Source organism: Andrographis paniculata, unplaced genomic scaffold, assembly GCF_009805555.1.
Source record: "Andrographis paniculata isolate CXL003 unplaced genomic scaffold, ASM980555v1 Contig36END, whole genome shotgun sequence".
NCBI classification, from domain to species: Eukaryota; Viridiplantae; Streptophyta; class Magnoliopsida; order Lamiales; family Acanthaceae; genus Andrographis; species Andrographis paniculata.
In genome coordinates this window covers 241200-251997 of record NW_026137569.1, presented here as the reverse complement: position 1 = coordinate 251997, position 10798 = coordinate 241200, and the positions used below count along the sequence as shown (strand labels likewise).

Sequence of the window (10798 nt, the reverse complement as noted above, 5' to 3'; positions counted from 1 at the left end):
TTCTCTGCAGAGAGAGAGAGAGAGAGAGAGAGGGAGGGAGAGATTCAACAAGTCAGTTACATGTCCAGGACACGCCTCTTGTTTTAAATGATTAAAAAGAAAGGCCCAAAAGTTTCACCTTTGCGATGTGGTTGTATTTTTAGGGAGAAGAGAAGACAAGTTGTGGCGATCTCTGCCTTGCCTTGGTTACTTCTTCAAATTATGTGCTCAAAAGAATAATGTATGTATTCTGCTGTTAATCTCTTTTTGGATTCAGAGCCGCACAAAAAGGGGTCCCTTTTTATCACAACATTAGATGATCGAATATCATGTGATCATACATGTTTTGATAATCGTCAAATTATCATCGATACGATCTAATTCGATCATATATTGTTATCTATTCATAAGATTCCAAACTGATCTCAAGATTTGAATCCAAATCTATTCACATATTTAAGATGTACTTGATTGGTGATTGGGATTATGGATAAAAACAAACAACAGATCAAAATATATACTAACATTTAAATAGCTTACTATTTAAATAAAATATGTTTGACATGGATTACACTCACAATAATTTTTTTTTTTTTATTTATTTGTTATAATAATATTTGATTTTTTATATTTTATATTATTTAAAGTATTATTTTATTAAAATTCTTTTATTTCTATCTCTTCAATAAATAAATATTTATATATATTTAAAATCTCTCATTTTTTACAAAAATTAATTTAAGTTAATTATAAATAAATAATTATATTTTTTTATTTATATTATTAATTTTTATTGTTTAAAACACCAACAGTATTACTTAGATAAAAATTAATAAAATAATATTATAATTTATTAATAATAACTCAGGTAAAATATTGTATTTATGAATTAAAGGGTCCTCGTTATCCTTGTGGAATGGAGGAGTATTTTTTACATGCATAATGATATAAATATTAAAATATTTTTATTTATATTTAATTTTAAAAATAAATAAATTTCTATATATATATAATATTTTGTTGAGGCAGACGAAAAAGAATACGAAGGAAGTATGATGCGGTGGTGATTGTTTAATTATTTCCAAGTTAGACCAAATCTCTTGGCGTAGTTTGATTCTTAACTAAAATTTGACATTTCATTGCGAGGTTGTTTTGACTTAGTATATCAAGAACTAACACAGAAGCCATAGGCTTGTTTAACGTCGAAAGCCAGAAAAGAAGTCATCACCATGACTAAGAGAAGAAGAAGAAGAAGAAATAAATAATAAAAAAAAAAGGAGGAGTGGACAAGAAGATTGCAGCAGCTACGCGTGATTGCGAAGCTTGGCAATGGAGATGGAGCAAATGATGATCATCAGCGTTAGGCCGGCGAAGGAAGCAATGATGGCGCCACCGCTGCGATCACAGAAGGTTTCGAATTTGTCACAGATTTTGTTCCACTTGGCGTGCGAATTCCCGTCCCTACCTAATTGCCCCATGAATCCGGCTGCGCTGGCTCCGCCGGAGACTATAGCCACATTTGCCTGCCGGCCGCCATTTTCAGGTCAAAACATCAATACATACAATGCTCTTACTTATAAAAACATTCATTACATCTAAGTATATCAATCTGTAAATCTCTCTACCATGTCCAATAGTGGAATTGCCAATGGAGCAAATCCTTTGAATTTGTACTTTGGTCGTCCCACGAAGGTCACTGCCAGCATCAGCAGGTTGTGCAGACTAGCATTGGCATTCGCTATTACAAAAAACCTGCAACATCCAAAGCACCATTACTGTCTAAAATATCTGCAATGTTTTTCAGTACAGAAGTGAGCCAAAGGAACATACACAAATGCAGGAGTGTGTTGAAAGTTGGCTGTAAGAGTAGCATTTACTGGCACAGTTCCAATCGTAGCCACAGTTACGGTCTTCGTTTGCTTGTTAAGCGCCATCACAAGCGTAGCTGAGAGTGTTGCAAGAAAAGCAAGCAATCTCAGGAGTGCGGTGATCAGATTCATCTTTGAATGAGTAGCCGGTCCTAGGTTGTTTTCGACCTCCGGTTTTTCTCGCGACATTCTTGCTGGCGACTGAGGGGTGGTGGTGTTTTTATGTGAAATAATTGCGTAGATTCATTCATACATGCATATATATATATAGTGTGAAATGTCTTTTGGTAAATTTAGCTCAGTTTGCCTAACTACTGCATCAGTTGTTGGGAAAAAACTGAAGATGAAGTGTTGAACACTTTCAGACAGGCAGGAGTTGGTGTGTCTGATTGGAAAATAACATTGAATGACACTATAGCATATGAAATTTTGCATGTCTTGAGTAATATAAAAGAAGTTATATTGAATGCATGTACTGTACGTGCACAACAAACTCAGCCATATCTTGTCACTTAATTAGAATTACTATACAAAGATGCTGTGTACACACATACACATACCCTCTCTAGAAACAAACAATTGCTCCAAAGAGCCGTACATAACAGGATTCCTTGTCCGAATTCAGGTGCACGTCTCATTTCTGTTTCCTCTTTCCTATGTTGTAGCGCCAACGACCACATTTCTCACCTGTAATAATAAGATATTGTATGAATGCATTGTCTTGCTATGTTTTTGGACAAAAAAACAAAAAAAAAAAAACGGTCGAAGAAAAAGAACTCACCAATTTCCCACTTTCATCAACGGTCATGGGGTTCTCCACAATAACAGTTTCATTCCGAGGGCGGTTAGTTCCCTGCAATGAATCAAGAAGTTCAGATTTAAGAATAATCATAATTAGTGTACAGCCTGCTGTTATTACTAACCGCAGTATTAGATGGCGATGATGCAGATGCAGAAACTCCATCAGGTCTGTGAGGAACAGGGAATCTCCTGTCACCAGTCTGCATTTGAGGGAAAGGGTAAGAACAAAATGAAATTGATCCAAAGACACCATTCAGATTATTTGTAGACATGACTCAGCTCCAAAAAGGCATTTCACGACTACCAGTTTTTCGATGTCCGACTTACATAAATGACAGTAAGGATTACATCAGTACTAAACAGCATCACGTAATGACAAAGAGATCACAGCAACTGTGGATTTAACCAATGCAAACCCCTGCGCTTATCTATTCTCAGGCTCAAAGATAAGGTCGACTGTAATATTTTCAGAGTCAGAGGACTGGAGTACATAATAATACTCAGTAACAATTTTTGGAATGTAATATGCGATGGAGATAAAGATGAGACTTGAAAGAGTGTCAGATAAATATTACTAACATTAACATTTGTGATGAAGTGACAGATTGCACATTTAACTGATGGAGCTCCAGCCGGATACATCAGCACAGTATTGCAGTTCCCACAGTTGACATGAGCAACATTGTCAGGTGCTGCCGCAGGTGCTGCTTCAAATGCATCATGGATCTTAATCAGATATAGATCCAACATAATGAACAAACTAACACAAATAGAGCCATTGCTCCTTATAAGACTAGAACTTAAACAAGCCCAAAGGTGGGAGATGATGATAAAAGACCGCCTGTTTGGTAATGGAGAGTACATGGATCATATCATCGCAATCAAAATAGGTTTTATACCTGGCACAAAGTTCATCGTGTGGCAGCAAGAGCATCTGACACTGGTTGCCCCCTGGGAATGCATTAGCAATGTATGGCAGCCACGACATACCAACTGCGCCATTCCCGTGCCTGCACTTAGCAATACGATTCTTTGATATGCACCAAATAAAAAAGGTACAGAAGAAGGCACTAACCAGGGAATTAGTATAAAGCACGTGAATGTATAAGCTACAATTGACCAATAATAGAAAGAATCAATGATTCCCTGACTGTAATCTCTCAGAGCCGTCAACGGAGCCTATTTTTCTAGCAACTTTCTTAACTCTACCGGAGGAAATCTCGCATCATTTTGGAGGCAAAAACTAAAGCAACTCAATACACCCTTCACTAAGCAATATATTTTTAAATAACCTTGTTACCGATCAACTGACAATATTAAATAAAATGCATTCACATGTTATTCAGTTTTATTGAACTCAACCAAACATAAACATATCATACATACAAAACACACCAAACTTATCCCTAAACAAAGACATGATCACTGGTGAATTTCTTTCCTAATAAATGCTGCTGGAATCGCAACTCGTATACATCATAAAACAACTGCTTATTGAAGCATTACCAGATGGTGGTACAGGAGTAACCACATTGCAAACTGCACAGCAAACATTAGAAGCTCCTCTGGGATACAGGAGGACAGTCCTACACCCCCCACAAACAATCTGGTTCTGCATTATCTGAATGATCCATAATTTGAAGAGACACATTAATACTCAGCACTCTATGCTTTGAAGTTCATAACCATTTCCAGGATAGAATATGTAGAAAATTTAATCTTTATAATTGTAACATGGATAGCACAGTAGGATCATAACACACATGATAAAAAAACAAATCTTTTTTCCGTTCTCAGGTGATCAACAAGATCAGCATGGTAACGATTGATTCCAAAACCTAATTGATTCAAAAGTAATATACACAACCAAAATAACCAAGAGCAAAAAGAGTGAACGAGGAAAAAACAAACAGGAGAGAAGAGAAAAAGAGATGGGACATGATCTCTCATACATCGCGATACGCCCCAGACATGTGAATTTTAAGGATGAAGCAATTCGAAAGATATAAACACAAAATCCATACATCGAGAGAATACTCCACTAAGGAGAAAAAGGACTTACAGATTTTCAGCTCTATCAGAGAGAAAATTCCGTCGAGATCACGTAATTCGAAATCATTTCTCTGTAAACAGATGAAAATACAACAATTTTCCGGTATGGATTGTTTAAGATAATATAGATGGAATTCCGTTCTCCTCCGTAGGGACGAAGAAACCGCGTTTGAATTCAGAGCATACAATTCTATCAACCATTATTTCCTTCCTATTCGTCCTTTTTATTAATAAAGGGATTGGTTAAATAGTTAATCATGATTATGTTTACTTATATATTACTTTGTCAACGTTGTACGTTTGACTTTATGAGCCAGTTTAGAAACTGAAATTAGCAAGAGCAGAGCACCTTCGTGAATGTGTTTTAATCAAGAGAAGCTGAAATTCTACATTGGTTTATTCTTGTACAAGTATTTGTTGATTTGTGTCCTCCATCAACTTGTCCAGGAGTTGGACATGGTGTCGTTTTTATACATAAATGCCCCTCCCTTTAACAAGAATTCTTGCCGAAATGGATTATACTGAATTATCAACTGCAACGTGCGACCTTCTTGCTTGCCTATTAAAAAGAAACCATCTTTTTATGATTGACAAGGTTTGCTTTGGTTTCAATAAACATTTTCTAATTGTCAGCAAATTGATAGCCAATTTTCATAAATTTTGTGAGTTTGATCACCAATGGAGTTGAGAAAAGTGTGTGTATGGAATAAGGATGGGTGTTGGATTCTTTAATTCGAACAGGACAAAGACAGGACTACACTAAGAAAAGTAATGGATTTCTGATAAAGATCACAGATGGAGAAGAGAATTGGTATCCAACTTTAATTTGCTTTTTCTCTACGCCTACTTTCACCTTATGCCTTTTTTTTTTGCACTTGCATATCTTCTTTATCTGTAGATTATAATATCATATTGATTATGATTTCAACACTCACAAATGAAGGTATGAAGTATGATTAAATGCAAACAGAATTAAGTACATCATCTATGTTTGAGGTTTATCATACAAAGTATATTAAACTGGATAGTGATACTGCAAACTCTTCCTCTTTTGTATTTGTTTGCAAACTTGGGGAGCATATGCACATATGTAGTTTCATTCCTGTAATTGCACTGAAAAAGTTGTGCAGATATATGTGTGTGAAGATGAAGATGAAGGAAGCCTACTTACTTGGATCGATGGATCAAAGCAGCTCTCTGATAATTGCAGTAGCAACCAGAGCAAGCTCACGGAGATCTTGGTTCACTTGGCTCAGCGGCGATTCCATCCATTTCTCGAAGTTACCTTGGCAAATCTCCGCCTCCCACGCCGCGTCGGACATTCCGAATTCGGCGAATTTCGGAACGCCTTTTCGCAAACCGACAACCGCCTCCGGCACATCCGCCTTCAGCACCGCCTCATACGCAGCGGTGCAGTGTTCCAGCGCCTGCCTCTGCTCCGGATGGAGTAACCACTGCTCGCTGATCGCGGATAGCGCTGTCTCCGCCTTGGCTCTGACAGCATCCACCATGATGAGGCCGAGTCCCGGCACGTCGGCGGTGGCGCTGCATGGATCGGCGCGCAGCGTAGAGACGCAGAGGCGATAATTCGACGTCTTCCTGCACGTGGTTTCAATCAGATCGTCATCCTTGACTCTGAGTCTGAGCTGCGTGATGATTGCTTGCGCGTGAAGAATCGCGAGCAGAATATCTGAGAACTTCATTCCGGTCCGGTCGGCGTTCGTTACTTTCAATTGAGGAGTTGAGCTAAGCTCCGGCGAGAATTGATCCGTATATAAGGCATAAACACTTACATAATCATTTCATTATTTACTGAATAATAATTTTGATTAATTATTTTTCTTCCTTTGTCACAATAGATATTCTAATGATAATATATTTAATTCCTAGTAGCAGTGAGTGAGTGCTTGATTACAGTAAAACCATTTCTGTGACTGTTAATAATATTATTAGCACTATTATAAAATAAAAGATTGAATGAAAATATATTACTATACTATATTATAGTATATACATTTTATGCCTTATAATCTTATATATTTCGAAGTTTTATTTTTTTAATCCTTTTATTTATTGATTGAAAAATATGTAGAACTTACAAATTAATTTAATTTCATTTATACTATTATGATAGTTATATTAAAAAAATCAACTTTTATATATTGAATTATTGAATTTTTTTTTTTAAAAAAAATAAGTATACTATATTATACTTAGTATATATCTTGATTTTTTTATTTAGTTCTCAATATTAGTCTGGATGTATATATGATTATTTAGGTTGAGTGAACAATACTGAACATTCGTAGAGTTTACATTAAATAAAATATTGCATATATTACATATGTACACGGTTTTTGTGAAAAATACAAATGGTATACATATAAATACTTATTAAGAAATATAAATATAAAAGTTATTTTTATAAATCTTTCAATACAAATCATAACTATTTAAAAATAATTTAATGAATAATACAGCAATATAAATTACAATTATATTTTTAATTAATTTATTTCGTGTAATAGGCTAATGACTGACGGAGTGTAGTGCACCACGTGGACGGCCGAGATTCTTTCTGCGTCGAGTGGATTGATGTTAAAGTAAAAAAGTAGTTGTTCCTTGTATGCTAGCAGATTAGCAATCATTAACATGTTTACTTTAATCAAGTTTTGATTTTAATTTATTTAATTTACCTTAGCCAATAAACTATTTTATGATTAGTATTATTGGCTTAGTATTAAAGTGAAAAGCGATTTTAGTTGAAACTGTGGGCCATTGGAGAGGAAAGAACCGTACCGAAAGCGCTAGTAGGAAAGAAACCATCTTGAAACTACAGAGCTGTGACCGAACCGAAAGGCGACATCTGACTCGGAATTTTGATTGGCGATGGCAACTTCCGATCCCGACAGTTTGATCGCTAAAGCAGATAAGCTGTGAGATTTTGGGTCTTGTTGTTAGTATTTCGTGATTTAATATTTTGCTATGATGTCTCGGACCCATTTATATTTGGGAGATGTGCTTGATTCCACAGGACAACGCTCAGTTTGACAAGATGGAACGCTGATTGGAGGAATGCTACAGCTTTGTACGAGCAAGCAGGTATAATTAGAATTGTGTTTCCGTAGACCTCTTCATTTATAAGATCACGAAGGTGATGGGAGGGCAGTTGTGTTTTCAAGTGATTAAACTGTAAATTTGTTTTAATCCTGATGAATTTGGTTTCTTTCTGGCAGCAAATGCATATAGGCTTGCGAAGAAACATGATAAAGCAAAAGATGCTTTCGAGAAGGCTTCCAAAGGACAAGAAATGCTCTCTTCGTATCCGTTTCATCTGAATTTGCCGATGATGATCACAAGATATAATTATATATATGCATGATCTTACTGTGTTTAGCGAAATATAGTTTGATGATGTCCTTGACAAGTGAACCAGGCCTTGGGATGCTGCAAAACACATGGAATCAGCAGCAGCGCTGGCAAAGGAACTTGGCAACTGGAGTCAAGTGTCTGACTTCTCCAAGCATGCATCTGAGTTGTACATTGAGTGTGGAAGGTCACAGGCAGCATCGGATGCCCTGGCAAAGGGTGCTCGGTATTAACTAATCCCATTTTCAAGGTGTCAAAATATTGTTTAAGTGTCGATCATTGCGTTAGGTACTCTTACAATTAGTTAAGCCTTTTATGGCTGTTCGATCAAATATGAAATTTACGCATGAGTGTGACATATGTCTCTACTCAACCTGCTTAATTAAAATTTGCATATCCAAATTTGATGTTTATGCACACTGTCAAAGAATATATTTTAACACACACTTTTCTGAACGTATATTTTACTTGTTTGCCTCTAAGCGACAGAAGTGGAAACAAATGCCCATTCAAGAATTTTCTTCTGTCTACTAATCTTTATTTAAATTGTAATTAATTATCTTTCATTCAATGCTGATAGCTACTGAGAATTGATCCAAGTTGTATTGTTCCTTTAAAGTGCTTTAGAAGAGGCTTCGCCTGATGAAGCTATTAAGCTTTACACAGATGCTTGTGCTGTTCTTGAAGAGGATGGGAAGGAACAGATGGCCTTTGATCTATATCGTGCTGCTACAAGTATTTACATAAGGCTTGAGAAGTAAGCTTATGATGCCCATCCTTGAATACATATTTATTTGATATTATTCCAGTATCCCATGGATTTGTTAGAATTGTGTAATTTAGTTGCATGCTAAATTCCTTTTAGTACGAATTGTCAGGCCATGTATCAAAATGCAAAATGAGTCAGATGGTCTTCTAATTTCTGGTACTTGCTGCTATAATTGAGCATTGTTGAACCTCAGGATGCTAGAAGAATGAGCTTCATGCATGTGGGATGTTCTTGATGCAAGTTGTTGATTTCTAATTCTGGCCTCTATTAGTCTGTGTGAAAAATGCTGTGAATGCACCAACTTTTCTCACACATAATCTACTGTGTGTAATGCGTTTTCCTAGCTGCCTTGTAAGAATCTAGCATATGCTAAGAATCTGAGTTTGAAGATTTGTCATTAATATCCAATAGTAGTAGTTACTTGAAGTCGCCATCAGCTGTGAATAACAATGACATGCTAGATTTTTATGTAGTGCATGTGTTATGCTAGCAGGAAAACTGAAACATTTAAATACATTTTTTTATCAAGAATTCATTTCTTATAGAATAAAGGGATTTAATTATGATTTCCGCACCTACAGATATGCAGATGCAGCAACGTTTCTTTCAAAATTGGCTCTGGCGGCTGACAAGTGTGCTGCTACACATACCCAGTGCAAGGTATGGAAGCTTTTTGCACTTATTAGTTTTTCCTTTGGCGAACTTTAAAAATAGAAACTAATTTAGCAAGGTGCAAAACTTATTAATTTAACAACATGAAACATAATTTAATTCTTAAGTCAACCTGTGCGCTGGCATGCATAATGGTTGCGTATCCATAGTGAATATGGTCTCTATTTAGGGTTATCACCTTAATGTTGCTTCTGTGAGTGGCTAACTGTACACTCTTAATACTTCATCCAATGTAAAATACTTGGAACTTATGAAGGAAGTTGTTAAGAGATTCTCACATTTGATATTCAGGAATGTATTCTATTGCTGAAAGGGGACTTTGATATTTGAGTTTCTTACTTTGATTTGGATAGAATCAGCTTTGTAGTTGTCGATTGTCCTTTTAAATGCATATTTACTAGCATTAATCTTAAGCCCTACTATAATATATTAATGCAGTTGTTTTGGATGTAGGCTTATCTTGGCGCAATTATTGTATATCTTTATGCACATGACTTTCATCTAGCAGAGAGATTTCACAATGATTGCTGCCAGTAAGTTGTTTTCCTTGTTTCCCACACTTTTTGGCTCCTTTGCTTTGTTCTTTTAATGCGAAAAAATACCACAGCTGAAATATTGAGCAGAGTCATCCATGTTTTTGGTTTTAAGGAATTTATTTAGGGTAAATCACATCTTACTTTCTTCTTTGGCAGAGTCGAAACTTACTTGAATAGTGATCAAAGCCATGCTGCTAATAAACTTCTTTCTGCCTATGCTGATGGTGATGTTGAGGAAATCAAACGAGTAGCTCAATCGGGTATCATCAATAATCTTGAGCACATGGTAAATCGTTGTTAAAACATCAAGTTGCTAGCTCTTCTGTTTCCTTCTCTAATGCAACTATCTTAAAAAACACAAACCAACTGCAAAAACTTATATAGATCATCAAGCTTGCAAGGAAATTGCCTACCGGCGATGTCACGGCATTCGAGAGGGGCGCATCGTCAGCCCAGGAAGAACAGTTCGATGAGGATAATCTTACCTGATCTCCAATCAAGCAGAAGACCTTTTAGTGAGTTAAGTTTGCTCCAATCATGGCATCTTTTCAATTTTCAATATCTTTTGAGTTTGTATTGTTCTCACTGTATGATGATGATATCTTGCACATATATTTAGTTCCACTGATTAAGACTCAAGGGGATACACGTTGTGATAAAAATACCATTGTGTCATATCTCAAATTTATTCCACACCTGTGGTGGTACGCTAGTGCAAGTATTTTTCTTGTAGATTTAATGTTTACAGGGCT

At 36.0% G+C, this 10798-nt stretch overlaps 4 protein-coding genes and 1 long non-coding RNA gene across 6 annotated transcripts; 2 read left to right on the top strand and 3 right to left on the bottom strand.

Annotated features, from left to right (window-relative positions):
• Nucleotides 1–1080: 1080 nt before the first annotated feature.
• Nucleotides 1081–2216, bottom strand: LOC127249874 (CASP-like protein 1B2). Its single transcript, XM_051272926.1, has 3 exons — nt 1810–2216; nt 1605–1731; nt 1081–1502 (listed from the first exon to the last, which is right to left on the bottom strand). The coding sequence occupies exons 1-3, from the start codon at nt 2034–2036 to the stop codon at nt 1284–1286; spliced, it is 573 nt and encodes a 190-aa protein (XP_051128883.1). The 5' UTR covers nt 2037–2216; the 3' UTR covers nt 1081–1283.
• Nucleotides 2217–2290: 74 nt separating this feature from the next.
• LOC127249875 (protein LOL2-like) lies at nt 2291–4883 on the bottom strand. Of its 2 annotated transcripts, none has more exons than XM_051272927.1 (7): nt 4711–4883; nt 4155–4269; nt 3548–3658; nt 3228–3355; nt 2771–2848; nt 2629–2700; nt 2291–2534 (listed from the first exon to the last, which is right to left on the bottom strand). In XM_051272927.1, the coding sequence occupies exons 2-7, from the start codon at nt 4264–4266 to the stop codon at nt 2502–2504; spliced, it is 534 nt and encodes a 177-aa protein (XP_051128884.1). In that variant the 5' UTR covers nt 4267–4269; nt 4711–4883; the 3' UTR covers nt 2291–2501. The 2 variants fall into 2 exon arrangements, with proteins under 2 accessions (XP_051128884.1, XP_051128886.1); XM_051272929.1 differs by having other exon boundaries at nt 3228–3352; nt 4711–4878.
• Nucleotides 4884–5088: 205 nt separating this feature from the next.
• Nucleotides 5089–6465, bottom strand: LOC127249876 (cell wall / vacuolar inhibitor of fructosidase 1). The gene is made up of 2 exons (XM_051272930.1): nt 5872–6465; nt 5089–5259 (listed from the first exon to the last, which is right to left on the bottom strand). Exon 1 carries the CDS (start codon nt 6401–6403, stop codon nt 5885–5887), a length of 519 nt encoding a protein of 172 aa, XP_051128887.1. The 5' UTR covers nt 6404–6465; the 3' UTR covers nt 5089–5259; nt 5872–5884.
• LOC127249877 (uncharacterized) lies at nt 5277–6536 on the top strand. Its single transcript, XR_007838498.1, has 2 exons — nt 5277–5511; nt 5831–6536. It is a non-coding gene; the product is annotated as an uncharacterized LOC127249877 (long non-coding RNA).
• A 926-nt stretch (nt 6537–7462) lies between these two features.
• On the top strand, nt 7463–10775 carry LOC127249873 (gamma-soluble NSF attachment protein-like). The gene is made up of 9 exons (XM_051272925.1): nt 7463–7636; nt 7735–7802; nt 7937–8021; nt 8137–8295; nt 8689–8826; nt 9420–9498; nt 9964–10043; nt 10203–10332; nt 10431–10775. Exons 1-9 carry the CDS (start codon nt 7590–7592, stop codon nt 10533–10535), a joined length of 891 nt encoding a protein of 296 aa, XP_051128882.1. The 5' UTR covers nt 7463–7589; the 3' UTR covers nt 10536–10775.
• The last annotated feature ends 23 nt before the right edge of the window (nt 10776–10798 follow it).